The sequence below is a fragment of the Staurois parvus genome, unplaced genomic scaffold, assembly GCF_062004578.1.
Source record: "Staurois parvus isolate SC_StPar_1 unplaced genomic scaffold, SC_StPar_1.0 ptg000635l, whole genome shotgun sequence".
NCBI lineage: Eukaryota > Metazoa > Chordata > Amphibia > Anura > Ranidae > Staurois > Staurois parvus.
In genome coordinates, this window is record NW_028318431.1 from 4,237,257 (window position 1) to 4,259,461 (window position 22,205).

At 40.4% G+C, this 22,205-nt stretch overlaps 1 protein-coding gene across 6 annotated transcripts; it reads left to right on the forward strand.

Moving 5' to 3' along the window:
• The first annotated feature begins 25 nt into the window (after window positions 1-25).
• ASPA (aspartoacylase) lies at window positions 26-22,205 on the forward strand. 6 transcript variants are annotated; one of them, XM_089693668.1, is made up of 8 exons: window positions 26-444; window positions 2,912-2,971; window positions 8,124-8,358; window positions 13,971-14,166; window positions 18,038-18,131; window positions 18,856-18,963; window positions 20,469-20,578; window positions 21,910-22,205. In XM_089693668.1, exons 3-8 carry the CDS (start codon window positions 8,126-8,128, stop codon window positions 22,105-22,107), a joined length of 939 nt encoding a protein of 312 aa, XP_089549794.1. In that variant the 5' UTR covers window positions 26-444; window positions 2,912-2,971; window positions 8,124-8,125; the 3' UTR covers window positions 22,108-22,205. The 6 variants fall into 6 exon arrangements, with proteins under 6 accessions (XP_089549794.1, XP_089549791.1, XP_089549793.1 ...); XM_089693665.1 differs by lacking the exon at window positions 2,912-2,971 and adding an exon at window positions 3,040-3,115; XM_089693667.1 differs by lacking the exon at window positions 2,912-2,971 and adding an exon at window positions 6,016-6,106.

Consider the following 22,205-nt stretch of genomic DNA (forward strand, 5'->3'; position numbering starts at 1 on the left):
GTGTGTCATGCTTTCTTTCCTACTCTTACTACAGTTTTGATTGAATTCTGTTTTACTCCAGGTTGCTGGCACATTACTTGCTTAGAAAAGCAAGCCAAACCTGTTGGTTTCAATAATTTGAATTACAGCAACAGGCACAGCAATTCCGTGTCTGTGAAGTCGTTGTGGTCACACGTCTGTATTTTTGCTGTTTTAGGAAGTGAAGCAATTGTTGTATTGTCTCTGTCTCGAGGTATGTTTCCAGTTGCTTGGACACAACCCCTTGGTTCCACTTCCAGAGTTCAGCTGCAAACTTCATTCAGCGAAAAAGTTTATTTGTCCTGGCAGAGGCAGCCGGAGGGATGTCTTGACAGAGATGTAAATACAAGCTTCGTCCTCAGTTCACTCATAAAGTGCAGGGACTTGTTCCAGATCTTCTCCCTGTGAAGAAAACGCTTGGATTAGGTCAGTAAATGTTTTCTTTTTATATGGTTTTAGTATAACTCTTCCTGGGATCTCTAAAGAGTTAATTGTTCACTGGAAGTGCAGCTATGTGGTTTAAACTCCCATTGAGCGGTACAAAGGGCAAAGAAACTCTTAAGAAAATCAGAAAAACAATCTGATAAATGTTACAAACCGCTTAACCTCAACTGCTATTGTTCCTGTTATCTACCAGCTATTGCAGGTATGTCCCCTCTACATTCACCAATATTCTCCATTGTACGGGACCATTAATCTTTGGGAGACTTAAGCTGGCCATAGACAGATCAAATCTTGGCTGGTTCAGCATCTATGGACAGGTTGCCTATACTGAAGTCGATCTATCGATTGACTCCAGTACAACCAGCCTGTTGGATTTCTTGCATGCAATGAATGCCAGTGGCTATAGCCACTAGCAGTGATCATTGTGTTCTGCCAGCAAGGAAGCCTCCCCATCAGCGCAAAACAATAGCATTTGGGGAATCGAGTGATAGTCTTTCCTTCCACCTGTAGTGGAAGATAAGAAAATTGCATAAACTATGGCTTGCCTTAGGCGGTAATGGAAGGAAAGAAAATTGCCCGCTTTCTCTATCAACACATTCAGTTTTGATGGGGGAATTCCTGCCACAACACTATTGTGTTCTGCCGGCAGGGAAATTAGTGTTACCAGTTATAGCTAGCGGCACTAATCATTCAGGAAATAACTGACAGGCTCTTTGTACACAAGTCGATTGATAGATTGACTGACTTGTGTACATCCAGAGTGCCCATATATGGATCGAAATTTGGGTGGTCCCTGCAGAACCAGCCAAATTTCGATCCATGTATGGCCAGCTACCATACACAGCTGAATCAAATTATTTAATGGATGCTGAGAATGACACATTCGAGTCAATGGGGCCATACCACAACTGCACGCAGGGCCAGTGCTAGACTATTTTGCACCCTAGGCAAAATCGGCACCCCCCCCCAAAAAAAAACCCTGACTGCCACAGCAAAAAGTGGACGTGGTTTAAATTACATTAAATATTGAACGTGGCCTAAAGGGGGTGTGGTTAAATAGTCTGAGATGACTTGCATAGTGCATGATGGAGATGACTGTGTGTGCAGGATGGAGATGACATGGTAGATGACTGTCAGGTCAGCAAATGAATTAACAGTCCTCTGGCTGGGTTGGTTTGCCTACTCAGGCTGGCTCCAGCCTCCACCACACTCACTCCGAATCTCTCTCCTCGGGCTGTGCTCTCTCTGCAGGGCTCTGTGTCTCGGTGATAGTTTGTCCTTGCTCTGGTTGGGTCTGCAGCAGCCGCTTTTCATACTCTAGGCTGTGTGGTCCTTGTGATGGGTCTGCTGTTCAGAGGGTAAAGTTGCACCATCCTTTACCTCTCCACACAACTAATCGTGTCAAGGCAGGTAGCAACCTCACTCAGCACTGTCCAGACAGCAAACAGGCAGGCAACACCTGACTTTCTGAAGGCAAAGGAGGTAGGGAGAGGGATCTCTCTGACTGTATATCCCTGTTTTTATTCACCTAGGCGCCACAACCATTTAATTTTAACTGCATATCAGTGTTGTCCTTGAATCACGGCTGTGGCCGCGTCCTAGGCGGCTGCCTATTGGTAGCACAAGCCCTGACTGCATGCCAAACTTTAGGCTTGTGGATGCTGTGTATTCCCACTGAAGCACCCATTTGACTATCAAAAAAAAGGCAGTATCTCCTCCTGAATGCATGTCAGTAGTAGCACCTTACCGCTCTCTAAAATGTGATTTACTGCAGACTGCTTTTAGATGTACACTAAGCTTCCAGCAATAATTTCCACCCTGCTCAGTTGATTTTTAAATTGCCTTTTGTTGGGCCAGGTGGTCCTTGTAGGGTCAGCCTGTTATAGCAAGGAGAGAGAAAAGCTTTGTATTTAACTAGTTCCTATACCCTTGTCCTAATCAATGTGTCAGTGATCCCTCCACTTTGTGTATAACATCTATATGCTGCCTAATAGGAGGATCATGTATTGGACAACAGTGAGGATAACATTACTTGTTTATTGCTTTGACAATTGCCAATCTGCCCATATCAAAGGAAGACAATTCTATTAGAAATGTTCAGATTTTTTTTTTTTTCATACCATGTGTAATGAAAAGAAAAAGATGCATTTCAAACCCTCTGAACAATGTTGCATTGGTACACTTGTTTCCACTCCATATGCTGAAGGTGCATGTACTTTCGTTGTGAGTGAAAACAAAATGTTGTTAGACTATTTCTTGAGCTGATAGAATTTCATTGATTTAAAATGGAAATAAAAACAAGATGTGGCCTCTATATGATGTCAAGCATCATAAGTAGTGCCCCATGATCAGTTTTAGATGTGCTTTGTTTGTGCCTGACATGCATTTTTTTGTATGTATTTTAATTACACTGAGGATAATTATCTCCTAAAATGTGTTTTGTTGGCAGACATGCAATCCAATGTGCTGATAATCACTCCAGCAGGCACATGTATGAATCAGTTTTAGGGTATTTACATGTTCTCAGTGCAATATGTGTACATTTGCTGCCATGCATTATCTGCCCTCTGAACACAGGTGCCCAATCTCCAACGACCAGTCCTGTCACCAGGCAGCAGCATCATACTGATTGGCTCCCCAATGCTTGGTTCAGGTAAGTCTTTGGCAGCCACATCATATGTCAGTTTGGAGATCTGTTTTCTACGTCGCAGTTTCTCCAGTGCACTTGTAACCACACAAGGTTCAAGCATTTTGTTCGCCACAAGTATTGGAGTCTTCAGTCTCCTTGACATCAAGCGCTGTCCATGACTTCAGTTGGGGTGTTCCTCAAATGTAGAATGGCTTTCATGGGTCATTACCATCATAATGGGCTTTTTGCAAAGATTCTTTACTATCTTCACAGCTGATTCTGCTTTTCCATTAGCTTGTGGGTGCTGCAGGGATGAGGTAAGATGCTCAAACCTTCAATCTATAGAGAACCATCTGAATTTCTCGCATGCAAATTGAGGTCCATTATCCTAGATTATTCTGTCCAACAGGCCATTACGTGCGAACTGTACTTTACAGCGCTTGATTTTAGTTTCAGAAGACAGGCCAGGAACGTGCTCAATTTCTTAAAAGTCAGAATAGTGATCCACAAGCAGTAGAAAATTTTGCCCAGCATAATTCAATAAATCCATGCTTTCAATTTGCCATCATGGGATCTTCTGTTATGCCTGTGCATATTCATTGCATGCTGAGCAACGGCTAACAAAGTCTCTAATTTCATTTTGCATGTTGGGCCAGTGTAGGGTGTCTCATGCCTGCCTATAGTATGCTTTTCCACCAATGTGACTTGCATGAATGCATGTGAAAATTTCCGATCTTAGAGATTTAGGAATGATGACTCTTGGCCCTTTGTAAAGTATGCCATCCTGAATGCTGATTTCATCTCTAAAAGTCCAATATTCTCTCAAGTAATGGCACTTCTGATTTAAGTGCTTGCAGACTCTCGTCCATTTCTTTTGTGCTGTTTTATTTGAAGCAAACGCTGGTCTGTGACTGATTTATCTGTGACAGGACATCCAGATCCTGTTGAACATTGGAAACATTCAGGTGTTTTACCTGCTGCTATAGCTCTGCTAAGTGTGTCACTAACGTACATTTCAGGTCCAGGTTTATAGACAACATTTAGGCAATAATTTTGTAATGTGAGCAACATGCTCTGTAGGCATTTGGGTGCACACAAGTGGTTTCCTGAAAATAGATATCGGAGGCTTAGGGTCAGTTTCTGCTGTGATCTCGTCATGACCATAAAGGTAGTGATGAAAGCGCTGGCAGGCAAACACAATACTCGCATTCCTTTTTGATTTGTACGTAATTTTTGCTCAGTAGGGGTCAGTGCCCTTTAAACAAATACGATGGGCTGGCCAGCTTGCAATAGGCAAAACCCGAGTCCACTTTTGCTTGCATCATTTAAATAGCTACAGGTTTTATAACATCATAGTACTTTAGGACAGGTGTATCTGTGACCAAACATTTGCTTTCCTGTACAGCATTATGCTTAGGAAGCCAATGGCAAACCGCATCCTTGTCCAGAAGCCTTCTCAACGACTCTGTCAAACTCTCCTGCGGTAGGAATTTTGCTAAATAGGTAAGAAATCCTATGAAGCACTGCAGGGATTTCACATTAGACGGATGTGACATATCCAGTATACCCCTGATTTTCTCTGGGTGAGCTTTCAAACCCTCCAAAGTTAGTATATGTCCATGGAAGCATACCTCTTTGACCTTGAATTGCAGTTTTTTCATGCCAAGTCTTCGTTTCACCTGTGTACAATGATTCACCAATTCCAGCAGTTTGCCATCATGGTCTTGCTCTGCATCTCCGTCCGTATCCCCACAGCCAACCACAAGTATGTCCTCAGCAATTGATTCAATACCATAGAGTCCAGCTCCAATAGTTCATGTTGTTTACCTTAATACACCTCTGATGCAACTGATACTCCAAAAGGCAGCTTGAGCCACCTTTTACTGCCCCAGGGAGTCTAGAAAGTTGTCATGTAGCTACTTGCTGTATCCAACTTGTAAAAATGCATCCCGGGCATCAACAAGCGTGAACAGTTGCTCCTTTGGCAGCTTTGTACAAAACATCCTCGAGGGTTGGCATGATGTAATGAGATCACCTCAGTACTTGATTCAAGAATTTGGGATCTATGCATATCCTTAACTTATCAGGCTTCTTTACAATCACCATGTTACTTATCCAATCAGTTGGTTCAGTCACTGGTGCTAAATGTCCATCAGCCTCGTACTGGTCAAGCTGTGCGTGGTGTTCTTTAGACTGGAGGAACACCCTCATCGGGGTAAAAACATCACTAAATTCCTGTCATAGTTGTCATTTTGTCAAGGGCCATTTGAATTGATTGTCCATTATGCCGAGTTCTGCGGTGATGCATTAGCCCCAGATGCTCAGGGATTGAGCTGGATAACAGTGACTTTTGGCAGGCTTCCAAAATTTCAAACTCTAGCTTGTAAGTCAGTCCACAAATGACACATTCAGTCCTGAAAAACCTAAAGATTTCATATTCTCACCTGAGTATAACTTCAGTTTGATGTCACTTGGCATTAGACGTGCTTCAGGTGCTAACATCATTTTGTCTCTCAAGTACATTACATCACATGTCCCTCCAGAATCGAGCCGCCAAGATTATTATTTAAGGTGTTTAAAACCCAGGACTCTGCATTCACTATATCTGGTCTCCCACAGTACCCAGAACATGGCAATGCAATTATTTTAGTAAGTATAAACTGCTAAATACCTTTTCTCATCAACAGTTGAGAGCGGTCTTGTAACTTCTATCAGTGTTCAGCAGAGCACTGGTTAAAGCTTGTAGGAGGAGTTTTCTTTCTGCTCTAGGAAGATGCAAAACCCCTGACCCTCTGTCTGGACAGTGCTGACTGGCCCTGTGTTGATCACATGCACTTTCCCAAGAAAAAAAAAAAAACCTGTCTAGCAAGATACCCTAAACTGAGCATGTGCAGCGTGACTACGGGTTTACTCTGTCTTATTAGGTGGACATTTTGAACAAGAGGAGGGGCAGAGAAGACAGAACCAAACAGTCTTTTTTTTACAAAGCAGAGGATTAACCCCTTAGATTCCACAGTGAATATAACAAGCATGGTGTACTGCATATACAGACTGATTTTACTGTTGTGGGTTTAGTAACACTTTAAGTCTGAGTACTCCAATAACAGAAAAAACACTAAGAGCTGTATTAAGCCATAACACCCCAAACAGAGCTGTATCTAAACAAGAGGCTTGGTCCCAATTCCAGTCACTTCTGGCACCATGTGTCATGTATAGAAATGAAGATGCTGCAAGCTGTTAGTCTGAGGAGTCATGTTGAACTGCATAACTACATCCAGGTCAAAGGTAAGAGAGCCAACAGGAAGTATAAGCAATGCAATATTACCGTAAACAGTCTCTGCATTTGTATAATAACTCCATAACACTGCTATTCCCCTCTATGGCTGAAGATTCTTCGGCATCCAACAGCCTTCTGGCCATTTCAGATGCCTGGTCTCCCTCTGCTGACTGGTTCCTCACTCCAGCTCCTGCCTCACTACAGAACACATTGTGAAACTGCATGCACATTCGTTTTGTGCAAATGGAGGCAAAATCAAATATTATTAGGCTATTTGCTCTCCAGGTTGAATCTTATTCATTTATACAGAATGAGTCATGAAAATACTGCATTATGGCCAGTAGATGGGGCTGATGAGCAATGGAAATACTTATTGACTGTGATCATCTATTGCAGTGGTTCTTAACCTGGGTTCGATCGAACCCCAGGGGTTCGGTGAGTCAGTCTCGGGGGTTCGGCGGAGGTGACCCACACCCGACTCATATGATTTGTGATGACGTGCCCAGTGGTCGGCAAGCCGCGGCTCTTGTGTGCCGGGCGCCCGCTCCCCTCCCTCCTCTCGGGCGGCAGGGACTCAAATGCAATGATTGGCCAGTCTCGCTGCCACTCACATCCTGATAGCCAGTGATTGGCTGTCAGGATGTGTGTAGGCGGGGCAGCGTGACGAACGTGAGAGGAGCTAGGCTCCTCTCACAGTCCGCCCTGAAGACCGGAACGGCGCGGGAATACAGCGAGAGGAACGCACGGAGCAAAGGTAAGTGAATTGACACAGGGGGGACTTGGGGACTTAATATGGGGGATGAATTACTATATGGGGATGAATTACTATATGGGGGATGAATTACTATGGGGGATGAATTTTCATACCGTTTGTTACAACATATCTTTGCGAGCAATCCTTTTCGAGGATGCTGGACATAAAGACGAAGAAAAGGAACAGAATTTGTTGCGAAAATGACGAGAGTGGCACTTGCCAAGGTAATGCCGCGCATTTCTGAACTGGCCTCTGAAAGACAACAGCAGAAGTCACACTGATTTGCGGTAAATATTCATTATTTTGTTTTTGTGTGAAAATCATGTTTTAATGGTTTTGTTCTTTGTTCTTAATGGTTTTGTTCATTTTGTGCACCTATGTATAAATATATACCTATGTTTTGAATTTTAAAAATCATATTTTATTTTTCCAATTAAGAAGGGTTTGGTGAATGCGCATATGAAACTGGTGGGGTTCAGTACCTCCAAAAAGGTTAAGAACCACTGATCTATTGCTAGTGCCCATAATGCAATATTGTCTCAATCCATTCTTCTTTTTTTTTTTTTTATAAATGGCTTCAGAACAATCAGTTCTGACCCCATTTGAACAGAACAAGTGTACATGTAGTTTCACAGGAAGAATAGCAATTTTATTTATTTTTTTTAATTTTATAAATGCACCCCATAGTAAAGAATCAAATGGGGGACTAGGCATTCAACACTGGTTGAATGTGATGAACCTTTAACCATTGATATCTCTATTTGCACGGACACACAAGCTGTATTCAGAGATTTTTCCCATATGCATGTGCGTGCGTTTATGCAAGTATGTCCTAAGCTCAGCTAGCGAAAAGTTATTCATTGCTATTGGCAGCTATATGGTTAGCTGCACCAGTGTAGGTGAAGCCTTAGCACATTATTGAATCAGATGTTTCTTATTGTATTTCTATACACACATTATGCGGTTGTTTTTTTTTTCTTTCTTTTTTTTTTTTTCCCCAGCCATGTCTGTGAGCAGTGGTGTCTCTTCCATACGTAGGGTGGCTATATTTGGAGGTACCCATGGAAATGAACTCACTGGAGTTTTTCTAGTTAAACATTGGCTAAAACATGCAGGGGAGATTGCCAGATCGGGCATGGAAGTGAGACCCTTTATTACCAACCCCAACGCTGTGGAGAAATGTGTTAGATATGTTGACACTGACCTGAACAGAGTTTTTGACAATCAAGGTCTTGGGTAAGAAAGCCTTGCCTTTTTTTCTGTCTTTCTTTGAAACACAACCTTCTTCTTCAATTTATGTTGATGTGCCTAGATACAATGTGGTGCTGTTTTAATTTATTCATGGAAACCTTTGCTAATCAAAATGTGTCATAAGTGTGTGTGCTGCTTCATAACCAGGACTAGACAAGACAGCCAGGCCTTGCTTTGTGAATGGAATAAAGCAAACATCAAACCATCACTTAAAGCCCATATATTCTGTATTCTTGATAACAGTCCCAACCAGTAGAAAAGAAAAACCATCATGTTTCTGTGGCTGTGTAGTAGCATTGCAGATAGGCTGCTGGCAATATTACTGCACACTAGACATGTACAATTAATTTTAATATGAATCAAAATTCAGACAACATTTTGTTATTCAGAGATTCTGATGTATCCAAATTTCCAAATCACAATAACAAGTTTCATCGAAATTAGAAATAAATTTTTTTAATTTGAAATGAAAACATATTGTTATAAATGCAGTAAGGTATACAATTTAAATAAGATTCTTATTTAGGCTGCTGAATGGAATATTCTAGAATAAAACAGAATATAATATAAAACAATAGAATAAAAAACAAAGAATAGAATGGAATAAAACAGAAAAAATAGACTATTAGAATAAAATAGAACGAATATAGCCATCTTCTGAAACTTGAATTTCAAAATTTGAGAAAATAACAAATATATGAAACAAATCCGAATATATGAAGCAAATTCCAAAAACAAATCATTCTAACATAAAATTAGAAAAGAATAGAACCAAACAGAATAAATATAGCCATCTTATGAAGTTTGAATAGATTTGAAAATAATGAATATATGAAACCTAATACACAAAATATACCGAAAATTAATCACTCTAATATAATAAAACTAAGTTATTAACTTAACAAATGAATCCAAAACGAAACAAGTGTTTTCTATCATTGTGTTGAATTTTGAGAGATTTATATTTTTATATATAATATATTCTCACACCCAGTATATGTGCACTGATTTCCCCAGACTGTCTGTCTTTGAGACAGATCTCAAGTTCCATAGAGTTTGAGGAGATACTTCTCAAACAATTGCTGCTGGATACGATGGTAACATAGATACTATTGTTGTAGTTCAGCTTATTAGTTGTCAGTCTATTGTTCTGTAACCATAGCCAAACACAGCTTGACTTTTGACAGAGATGACCTATGACCTGTATGATACCACAGTGCCAACTTGTGGTCAAATTGGAGAATGTTTGTTTGTTTCTGGTATTGAAACCCTGTATTGTAAAAGGGGCCACATCCATGTGGGGATGGTAAACGCTTCAAATAAAAGGTCGGAAGGTTATGCTGACAGGAGGACTCCATGAGGACTTAACTCCAAGGAAGTTCTCTGCCAAAACCTGAAACCGCTTTAGCCCTATGTCCTGCAACCGCTTTAGAGCAAGCCTGGGGTCTGCATTACCTACAGAGATTGTGAAGCCTCTATATTCGGAGTTAAGTAACCTTTTAGCAAATTTCCATTGTATACAGACTTGCTTATTTGTTAGGAAGTAGGTGACAATTTGCTTGTATGTATATCTGCCAGTTTTGTACTATTTTTCCTATAATTGTAATAGTTTCTATGTACAGAATTTTTGTTTAGTAAAGCACATTATTGTACCACAGAGGTCTAAGCTTCCTTGCTAAAGTCACCTTTTACTAGCCACAAAGCAAAATAGTCGTGCACAGCCACTGGATTCTACATGCCTGCCACCTAGATATTTCTGCATGGGAGATCACAACACAGTCCTTTTTGAATTTTTAACAACCATGCTTGAGTCCTGATGAAAGGGGGTGCTTTGGCCCCCAGAATATATTAGCTGTCTCTCCTCTACTGGTTGTGACTTTTTATATCAAGAATAAAGGATATATGGACTTAAAATGATTGTTTGGCACTTGGTTCCTTCCATTCACACACTTAAAGTTGGGTAGGTGTAGGTCCCACATCTGTAGGCCCAGCTCCTCATATTTTTTTTTTTTTTTTGTCTCTCGAGTTTCTGAGATCCATTCAACAAAGATCACAATCTATTTGTATTTGAAGAAAAGCTAAGCTCCAAGTCCAGTACCTCCTACTTCTTTTAAAGCCTTGGTTTGTGTCTGGTATACAAGTGGACCAAAGCTGCTTGAGCTAATGGCCTATTCACACTTTTCTGCTTTGCTACACTTTTAATATGATCCTTCTCCCCAACTACACAGCAGGACACCACTAGAGTGAACTGAAGGCAATGGAGGGATTTTACACAGCTATGCTACAGTAATTGTTAAAAGTAACTGTACCTGGGGCAGATTGTCTATGCAGAAGTCCTTTATCATTCTAATAGGAGTAAATAGTTATGCATACAATACAGGTGTTGTTTAAAACATGAAAAAGGCCCCAACAGTTTTTATTAGTTATAAAATAAATGAAAATGAATAAAAATACAAGCAAAATGCTTCAACATGCTTTGAAACTTAAGTGAAGGTATGGCAAGTTTTACATATTGATCCAGCCTGGACCAATGAAAGTAGATACTGTATGTGCCATACCTGTGGAAGCTGGAAATCACTGTAGAATTCACCGCTACTACAGTGATTGCCGCTACCTTCCAAGTCCCATGCTGAGTAACTGCTCTGTTGCTTAGTTAACACAGGAGATCGCCAACTCTTCATGGGTGCCATCCAGATAATGCTTTACATTTTCTCAATGAATGTGAAAATTAAAGTGTTCTCTGATTTGAAAAGGTAGAGATCATGATGTCACTGTCCCTTCTCTCCACCTTGTCCAATTGAACACTTTAGATTTTCTCAATGAATCCAAAGTGTTTTCTGAATGGTGACCATGCCAAGAGAGAGATCACCTGTGTTTACAATGCAGCAGGGCATATGCTCAGCATGGGACCCAGAAGCAAGTGAGATGACTGGAGCAGATGCCAACTACAGTGAATTCCAGCTTCCACAGGGATTCTATAGGTATGGCACATACATGTTTGCACTGATCTGTGGTGGACCAATGTAACTATGTAAAAATGCATCATAAGCAACTGTGAAACTGCATGTATTTCATGTGAAGAAATGTGAACAGGCCACTGCAGATCTGGTCAAGATTTGGTAATAATGCTATTTTTCTTGTACTGCGTATGCTTTGAAAATTCACTTGCAAAGTGCAACATCCCTTGCAAGATGAACCACCTATCTGCTTTTAGTATGTCAAACCCAACATGTACTTAGTGTAAAATAAAAAATAAAAAAATCCTATGAACTTGTCTAAAACTGCCTAGACAGAAAAATGTGTTCTGAGCAGAGAAAATCTGATTGTATTCTTTTGTCTTGAGAAGCTTATATGTCAGCCAGTCTTGAAGACACTTTAGAGGATACACTGCTGAGTCTTTCTCCCCTTCTCCATAGCTGAGACATGGCGAGGGAACAGAATGTTCCTCTTCCCTGGAAATGCCCACTGACATTTCTGTGTGTTGTTCACTTTTGGTGGGATTGGCTTTGTGCCTGATGTTTGGTGTCTGGCATGCGCTCAATGGATTTACTTTGCTTCAATATCACAAGTGCTTCTGCTTTGGGATTTCCCAGAGTCCTGCAGAACACATGTCTCTGAAGTGAGCAGGACCCTTTGTGTGCCTGAAATATGTCTGGTTACCATTTAGGGTTTTCCTATTCTCCTTTCTTAGACATTGCATTATTAAAATGATTGCAGCTTTCTCATTGGTTGGGGAAAGCAACCTAATCATTTCGTTGGTTAGACATAATACTCCTTATCGAGTTAATGGGGGAGAACTAGCTGGAAAAACTTGCAGACTGGTCACTGCTGAGCAGTAATCCTAAAGAGACTGGTTTTTTTTTTTTTTTTTTTTTTTTTTTACATTGGGGATTGCTAGCTTTTGATTTTTTTTCTGTTCGCTGTTTCTGAGTAAGCAGTTAAAGCTTAGCTAAAAACTTTTTCCTACTACAGCTTTTATTACATTACTTAACTATAATGTAGTATGTCCCACTATGTGCAATCTGGATTCTGTAGAAAGCTTTACTGCAGGGTTTCCCTGTCCTCTTCCTGTTTCTAAACTTCTGGCAATGAGGGGGTTAACAGCTTCAGGTCTCAAGGCTCAGCTGCACTCAGAGCTTCTGATAGAAACCACAGGGCCCCATACAGCCAACCTGACAGGGCCTCCCCCCCCCTCCAAATGAAAAAAAAAAACAGTTTACTATGCTTTGGTTATAAATGAACACAGTGAGTGATCGGTACTTATCACTTATTGTGTTCGTTCAGGAAAGGAAGGGGCTGGTAAATGTGTGACCCTTCCCCCCCCACTCTCCATCCTGAAGGATCCTATTTTGTGCTTGCAGCTGCCAGTGGGAAGGAAAGAAGGGAAGCTGGCAGCACTGCTGGGGTGGGGGTACACAGAGGGGCCTGCGCAGCAAGGGGAAACATATAGTGCACAGGGAGGGTGATGGTTGTGGCAGGGGTAATTACTGGAACCGATCCACTGTAAGGCTCTCTGAAGCAGCTGAAAGCCAGCAGGTGGGAGAAGAGAAGAACCCAGCTTTCCGCTGCTGCAGAGAGAGCCATACAGGGGATCGGTTCCAGTAGTTGCCTCCCCATTGTGACGATCACACCTCCTGCCCACATCAGATTCATCCATCTGCCTGGGAACCTCCCCACTGGCCTGGGCCCCATACAGGAGGACTGGTGGTACCCCCTTATCCACAGCCTTGGCTGCACTAAAGGTGATCCAAAGAAGACCCATCCCCTCCTCTCACTTATTATGCTGCCTAAAACAGCATTAGGGAATAGGGGAGAGAATCCTGTGACTAATCAGACTTTTCCCCCATTCACAGATTGTGTTACAAGCAATATAATCAGTAAATACAGTTCCTGAATTTCACCTGATATCAGCCTTTTGCAGTCTACTGTCCAGTTTGTACAGGAAGCCAGTCATTTGTGCTGCAGTGCATGGAGCACGCTGACGGGAGGAGAGAGCAGAGTGATGGAGAGATGAGCTTATCAGTGTGCTGCTTCTTCTTTCAATGTCTTGTTGAAGGAGGGGAGGGGGGGGCATGGAAATTAAAGTGTGAATCTATAACAAATGAAGATTTTGTATGGTAAGGGCACAAACCTACAACTGTGTGATAGTTGGCCATGTCATTTATGGTTCCTTATATAAAGACTGGTGTACTAGGTTTGCTAATACATCATGTTTTTCTGTGACTGTTCTGCTTAGTAGGGAGTACAGAAAAACTCCAGACATTGTGAGGTTGATTTACTAAAGGCAAATATACTGTTTACTTTGCAAGGGAATTTGCCCCAGAGCTTAGTGAATTAGGTACAGCAGAGACTTAATCATCAATCATGTGCAAGCAAAACTGCTGTTTTTCAGTTTCCTTGCATGTGATTGGGTATCCTTTGCAAAGTGAAACTTTACCACATTGACTCCAATACAAGAGCCTTTAGGAAATTTAACTCCTGGTTGTCTATTTCTCCATGTGGGTGTGTATGTAATAGAAGCACATTTTCCTCAACAAACGACAACGTTCATTCAAGTATCTTTGTACATCTGAGCATTCGGTGTGCTTATTTTACAGTCTACAAAATAAAGTAAAAATACCCTATGAGATAACACGGGCTCAAGAAATCAACTCCATATTTGGTCCAAAAGGGAGTAAAGATGCCTATGATGTTATCCTGGACCTTCACAACACCACCTCCAAAATGGGAGCTACGCTGATTCTTGAGGATTCCAATGATGATTTCACAATTCAGATGTTCCATTACATTCAGGTAAAGGCCTGGCTCAAGTTCCTCAGAGCCAGCAAGCTGCTGGGTTACAATTTGACTTTTTTATCCTCACCTTTATTATTGACAGTTTTCTTTTACACAGCAAATACACAATTTACATTGGATGCACAATCTAGTTTTAGAGCACAAATAATGCACACTGCCCAACACTTATTTTTTTTTTTTTTTTTTTTTTTTTTTTTATTTCTTATAAATTTGAGATACTCTGGGTTTCATTTGTAAAAACCAAAACGGGAAAATGAATGGATTGTACATAGCAGTCATAATCCTAATGTTTGCAGGCTTGAAAATGAAAATACTTTATATCTACTCGACTTTTTTTTTTTTTTTCTCTTCTTTCATATGGTTTGTTTTTATTGGACCAATCGTCTATCATTTTGCTATGGCTATCTAACAAATCTATGATTCTCAGGGTCGGTCAATATTGCCTCAAGAGGGGGAGGCTCTCTTTTGTGTGTGGGTTTTTTTTTTTTTTTTCTGCTGCCTTTCTTAATGTAGTTTTATATTTCTGGATGTGATTGTGGGCCTCGTGGCCCTCTGTCTTACACAGTGTTAGCTAGACCCCGACGTGGGTCTTGTATGAGTATTTTGTGTTTTTTTTTTGTTTTGTTTTGTTTGTTTTTTTTACTCCTGTTTCCCTGTCCTCTATTGTTTGCTGTCGTTTTGTAACATATGATTTTGTCATGGTATGTATGTATGTATGTTTCTTTCAACATGCTTAATAAAATCTTTGGTAAAAGAAAATGAAAATGCTTATCTGTAAATTGTGAACGAATTTATGAACAAGAAAAGCCAAGCAGCCCAATGCAGGGTAAGCAGAATTCCCTGTCCAGGGTAAACAATAGGTTATTTAAATATATTTTATTTCTGCTTCATCATCCATAAGTATTTAAACAAGCATCATTCCCATCTGGGTGAAACATAATTGACAATCAGCAGCAATAATTGGCAGGCCTCATTCACAGGCCATGTTTTGTCTGCATAGGATGCACAGGTGTTCCTGTGCATCTGCGAGCAGGCAGTCCTATTCATGTCAATTGGAACACAGCAATTGCACGGATAAAGCCTCTACTGCAGTTTGACAGCAGTGTGGGTGCAGGTGTGAGGCCTTCAATGCAGACAGAGTGCGCTCGGGGCATGCACCCACAAGGGTGTCCGATTTGGGGGCAGTACCTGTGTCTATGCAGCTGCTGTGTCCCAATTGACATGAATGGAATTGCCTCCACATGGATGCCTGGATGACCTGTGCTTCCCATAGGTTAGTTGTGAGCATACAATTGAATGCGAATTGTTCTTTATATGCGATGAAACAGGGAGAGGTCTTGAAGTTGCAAAACCACATGTAACTGTTTTATGGCAGTGACCAGTTTGTGGTTTTAAGTAAAGATGAGGTTCAGGTATGCCAGTAACATGGGTTCCCAGCAGATCCAGCAGGTTAAAGCTTGCAGTCCCAGGTTATCTTGTACTCCAGAACTACTCTTTATGTCAAGGTGCCATCCTTCCCTTGATGAATTATTCTGATTAAACTGTTCTAACAAACTGTATTATCTTTAACTAATGTACTACTGTAGTATTGTGAAGAGGTTTAAATCATCTTGCTTAAATATGTTTTCAGCACCCTTCTGATAAACAAAAGACAAGGGGTCTTTATCACCCACCCTTGGTAGTTACTGTGAGCATTATTACATTTTCTGCTGAAAATATATCAACATATTCAAATTTCCATCATTGGTGGACAGGTCTATTTCCTTAAAGCAATTCTAAAGGTTAATTTTTTTTTGGAAAATAACAAACATGTCTATACTTACCTGCTGGTACGCAGTGGTTTTTCAGGCTGGATCCTCCTCTTCTCGGATCCCCCGCAGGCTCTCCTGGCCCCTCCCTCCTGTTGGGTGCCCCCACAGCAAGCAGCTTGCTATGGGGGCACCTGCTGCTCTGTTTGTCCAATCACACATGGTGGCGCAACTTGGCCCCACCCCCCTCTGCTCATTGGCTGACTGGCTATGATTGACAGCAGTGGGAGCCAATGGCTCCTGCTTGCTGTCTCAGCCAATGAGGAGGCAGATACCCGGGACAGCTGAGACTGTAGTGCACATCGCTGGATTGCGATGGGGCAGAGGTAAGTATTGAGGGGGCTGAAGGCACTGCTGCACACAAGGTTTTTTACCTTCATGCATAGAATGCATGAAGGTAAAAAAACCTTCAGCCTTTACAACCACTTTAAATACAAGGCCAGACAATGGAGCAGATCTTGCACAGGAGTATTATGAGTTTCACAGTGGCTTGACATTAACTGTTGCTAGAGATGTAGAAAAACAAATTCCCGAGATTTTGCCCTTCAGCTACCTGGAAAATTTCCATCGTTTGTGGACAGGGCCTATTTCCTTAAATTTGAGGATGTCCCTTCAATGATGTCTGCAGCACATCTTGCACAGGAGCCTTATGAGTTCCACGGTGGCATATGATTGTTTAATTACAGCTAGAGCTGTACAAAAACAAATTCTTGAGGTATCAAGCATTACCTCCAATACACCTGGAAGGCACTGATAATGTAGCCTTCCTAGTAGGAAGCTGGGAGCACTGGCTACAGCACCAATGAAAATGGCCTAGAGATGAAAAAGTTTTAGTTTTTTTTTTTTTTTTTTTTTTTTTAATTTTACTTTTTATGCAGAGGGGTGAGAGGTCTGCTTTAATGTCTTATTACTTATTTTATGCAACTATCAACCCCAGAATAATAAAAAGGCAGAGATAACTGATGCTTACTTTCACTTGGTATGGTTTACTGTGTGATTGCTGTGATTGGACATAGCAATCACATGGTACAATACCATGTGATCACCTGGACACAGCGGGAATGTGATCTGCTGTGGCCAGGTGACACCTGGATCACTGGGCTTCCGGGTGCACGCTCCGTGAGCCCTGCAGGAGCCTCTGATGTGGGTTGATGTACAGGTGTGTTAGCCTGCATCAGCTCTACTTCCTATCTTCCGTCTATAGGCAATGGGTGGACGGGTAGCCGTTAAAGGCAATGTCCCCAACACACGTAATGGGGTTTATTTACTACAACTGGAGAGTGCTAAATTAGGTGCACTTCTGCATAGAAACTAATCAGCTCCCAGTTTTTATTGAACAAGCTGAGGTTAGAAGTTAATTGGCTACCATGCACAGCCGCAGCAGATTCTGAGTGCACCAGTTTTAGTAAATCACCCCCAGTATGTGCAGATTTTTTTGGACAGACACAATGAAATAAATGAATATCTGTTCCTTCTATAATTTTTTTTCAACATTACTGGATTTTAATTGTAACCCATCCAAAACAGTAAAGGCTTACTGATATTTAATTTTTTTTTTTTTTTCCTCTTCAAACTCGCTTCTCTTCATGAGAAACATACCAGAGTCTCATCTCTTATTTGTAAGCAAGAATGCTGTGAAACCCAATGCACTGTGCTCAGCACTACACTTGACATTTTACCATTCTAATGCAAGCCTAAATGTGCTTTAAAGGCAGTTTCCCCAACACACACAAGGGTTTATTTACTAAAACTGGAAAGTGCAAAATCATGTGCACTTCTGCATATAAACCAATCCGCTTCCATGTTTTATTGCCAAAGCTTAATTGAACAAAGTGAGGTTAGAAGCTGATTGGCTACCATGCATAGGGGGTTCCAGTTTTAGTAAATCTCCCCTTGTATATGTATATGTATATTTATTATTTTTTTTTTTTTTGGACAAGCACAATGAAATAAATGAATATCTGTTCTGTTCTTTCTATAACATTTTCATCATTACTGCATTTTAATTGTGACCCATCCAAAAACAAAATTTTACGTTGGTTTCATTCATTGTATTACAGAAATCCATGGCTCCTGTACATTGCTCTGTGCTGCTCATTGAACACCCCAAAGTAAAATATGCAACTACACGTTCTATAGCAAAGCACCCTGTTGGTAAGTTAGACAAGCTGCAACATACTGTAAGGAAGCATAGATACTGTGACTATGTGGTTTTGGTGTATTAAGCCTAGTACACAAGATCAGAAAATCGTATGCGGAAAAATACTGCTTTTCGAAGTGATCGTACGATAATCTGATCATTAGTACACAGCTTTCGTCTGAAATTATTCGAAGAGACAAGCACAAAAAAATTTCTTGTGTGATACCAGATTGTATGTCTGATTTTGGTTTAATCGGGTTTCGTCAGAAAATGCAATGCATTACTTCTGAATTTTTATTCTGTCATACAAGAATTTTTGTAACACGAGTAACCTCTTTATTTTCAACATGAGACTAGCATGCAAAAAAAAAACGGACGATTATTCATCCAATTATTCTCTGTCCTAAGGGCGTAGTAGAAATCTGAGTTTGGCTGCATCACAGTGTATGAAAAGCTTTTACAGCTATATGTAGACATTTTTAAAACTTTTATTCAAAGGCTCCAAAATGTTCTAATTTTTAATCTTCTCTACAGCAAAATATTTTGAAAAATTTGGTCCCAATGCAAGGTAAAATCCACACCCTTATTTTAATTTCATTCCCACTTCTACAGGCATGGCATCCATAAGCACTATAACCATACTCTGCAACTAACATACAGATTGAAATACAGCACTGTAATTGAAACTAAAATACATTTTGTAATCTCCACACTTTTTTTTTTTTTTTTTTTTAACAGGAATTGAAGTGGGACCACAACCTCAAGGTGTTATTCGAGCAGATATTCTGGAGAAAATGAGGAGAATAATCATTTATGCTCTTGACTTCATGGAACAATTTAATGAAGGTAACAGCCTTCTACTGCTTCAAGCTGCAGGCTCTTGTGGTCAGGACTATAGTTTTACCAATTTTTTGAGTTTCGATATCTGTTATCTTACTTTAATAAGTGTATATACAATACATTCTCCCCAGATTGTAAAGTGTTGCAGAATACATTGGCATTATGTGTATTTAGCATACAGTCAAAAGCTCACTGTTGTAATAATTTTATAATTCCAGTGAATTTTCTTGAATCCTATGCTTTTGGCTATATTTAAAATGCACAAATGGTCTGTACAAAGCTCAAATTTTAATTTAGGAGCTGAACTGAGGCCTCTCAAATCTTTAGGAATCAGTAACATCACGCAGGTACAAGGTTTACAACACACATACATGTGAACGAGTGTTAATAATTCCCTTTAACGTGGTGTATTGGGCGTCTAGCCCTCTACCTTACCCAGAATCTCACAAAGAGACAATTAGTTTTGTCTTCACGTCTACATATACAAATGCAATTCCAAAAAATATAAGTTAGCTTTTGACCAAAAATGAACTGAGTATATTGTGTTGCGGAGAGCACAAATAAGAGTTTAACTCTTTCCTTGCTTCTCTCGAACCACCCATATGGCACAGCACAATTCCTTTGCATGGACCCCCAAGAGTTTTCATAACTAATAGAGCAGCAAGACACAGACCTCATTTCTAGAGAAGGTTTTAACCTGCCATAACCTGGAATTAAGTTTTACCTTTTTAAATGTACGGCCAGTTCACCTACCAACCTTGTGTCCTGCCTTGTCCCCAAGCACAGCCCCATGCCTGAGAGCATTTCCCTGTTTCAGAAAAAAATAGAATCTTACACAAGGTTTTCACAATGAGGCTATCTTTACCATGGCAGCATTTAATAGTATGACAGAACATCAGTCCTTAGGAATAGTGGATAATAGAACAGTGGCAAAGTCTACAGAGAGAGACTTCCTCCCACGGAGTTAAAAGTGAAATCTCCATCTTTCCCTTAAAGAGGAGGAATAAAGGAGGAGTCTTGCCTACTAAAGGAGGAGCATTAACAGTGCTCCTCTGAAGGGAACACTCATTCCAGACAACACTCATCTACATTGTTTTTCTTGGTTCAGCCTCTCAAGAGAACATGAGAACGTTAGCATGATCCTCAACACACTAACCTTTTTCCCACAGCCTGTTTACATACCTTACACAGAAGGTGTCAGAGGTGAGGTGTCATAGCATTACCTTGGCTGGAGTCTGATTTAAAGAACCTGCTTCCCATTACATATGTATACATGATTGTAGGAACATGAGGCTGACATTTTTATCCAAATGATTTGTGTACCCTGTGAAGAGCTGCTGGAATGAAATAGAAAAAGTCCTTCAATTGATGTTCTTGATTAATCTTGGAATCTAGCAATCCCATTTTTAAGGGAGAAGATTTCCCTAATAGGAAAAGTTAAACTGGATTATGTACAATTTGTCTCATGGTTGTTACTTTGTCCTATTTTTAATATGTTTGCTTCCCTCCAGGTTCAGAGTTTCCACCATGTAGTATTGAAGTGTTCAAAGTGCTAGAGAAAACCGCCTACCCCAGGAATGAGAATGGTGAACTTACTGCTATCATTCATGAAAATCTTCAGGTTAGCCTTGCTCTCTTACTTTAATGGCAGGACTGGGATCAGGAGGCCCTAGAGGCCCAGTAGTAGTTTGTCACAATCCTCTGTATTTGTTCCATAACAGCATAGATTTCCCACTTTACTTAGAGCTAAGGCCATTTTAGGTTAGTTGCAAAATGCTTAAAAATTACAGAAAAAGTTTAGTTGAATTTGAATGAATACTAGCTATATCATAACCTGAATAACTGAGAACCTTCACAGACAAAAAAAAAAAAAAGTGGCTGTTTTTCTGTAAGCCTTTGTGCAACTCATACTGCCTTACATGAAAGTATGCATAGTTATGTCACTGACTCTCTGTATACCAAGGTATGTTTATAAATGTCCTGGTATTCAAGGCGTTAAAACAAGCTAATGGCTGCTGCTACTGTAGCCATGAACTTGGCAATGTTTGTACAGCTGACTCTCGCCTTTAAGGTAAATGTGATCTGGGCAACTCTAGAGCCATCTGATCACTTTTACAGGACTCAAGAAGTGCCACCCACCCCTCCACCGACACCCAAAGTGGTTCCCCTACTATCCTATTCCTTCAGGGTCCATTGAGTAGACTTCAAAAGCAGGAGGTGATCAGGGAATGTCCGTTCCGTGATTCCCCTGTGGCTGACAACCAATATTGTAAAGGATGGGGAAAGGCCCCCATATAAAAAAAAGGTTACTTCTAAGAACTAAATAGCCAGTATTAAAAATCAATAATTAAGTATACATTTTGATATAAAATCGAATACATTACCACGATATAACCAATGTGATTAAAAATTGAAAATATACAACCATTTCCAGCCCCCAGACAATGTTGTCTTGCACGAACACATACATACAAGACATGTTGTGGCCACTAGAATGTAAACTGACAAGGATGTGATGAACCTTCACTCAGCCACAGCCTGAGTGGAAAAACCTGTGTCCTGCCAAAATGCTGCAAAAGTGGGACCCTTGATCTCTTTAGGGAAGCTGAGATCTCGTTGCAGAGGTACAACATGTCCCTTGCTAATTTAGAGCTACAGGTCTGACTTCGTAAGGGACATGTAAGACCTCTGCAATAGGACCACTGCTTCCCCACAGACAGAAAAGGGCCTACTATAAAACTGTTGGTAAGGGACAGGCTTTTCTACAGGCTGTGGCTGATTTGGAAAGAAAATACATTTTTACACTTTTTTTTTTTTTATGTTTTGTGTTTTTTGTTTTATTGCACCTGGAATGTATTTGGCTGAAATAAATTCAAAGTTTGTATGTGTTGTAATATTATTTACTAGCAATTCCACCTGGTTTATTTATTTATTTTTTGTCCTGCCTTACAGGACCAGGATTGGAGAGCTCTGAACCCAGGGGACCCTATGTTTATCACAATGGATGGGAAAGTCATTCCCTATGAAGGAGAGCACACTGTATATCCAACGTTTGTGAATGAAGCAGCTTACTATGAGAAAAACGAGGCCTTTGTCAAAACACAGAAGATGACATTATCTGCACAAAGTGTTCAGTGTAAATCTTTGTAAATATTTATAATAACCTTATCCTCAGCTTAATTGTATGTACATTTAGGTCCAAACTAAATGAATATCCAAAAAAACCTCAATAAATCACTAAAGCTATA

What these genes read in the sequence shown, in the direction of transcription:
- ASPA (XM_089693664.1), top strand. Translation starts at nt 6,310, where the DNA reads ATGAAGATGCTGCAAGCTGTTAGTCTGAGGAGTCATGTTGAACTGCAT. An exon ending in TTTGACAATCAAGGTCTTGG is followed by an intron (nt 8,359 to 13,970) that starts GTAAGAAAGCCT and finishes CTTATTTTACAG; the next exon opens with TCTACAAAATAAAGTAAAAA. An exon ending in AGATGTTCCATTACATTCAG is followed by an intron (nt 14,167 to 18,037) that starts GTAAAGGCCTGG and finishes ATTGTATTACAG; the next exon opens with AAATCCATGGCTCCTGTACA.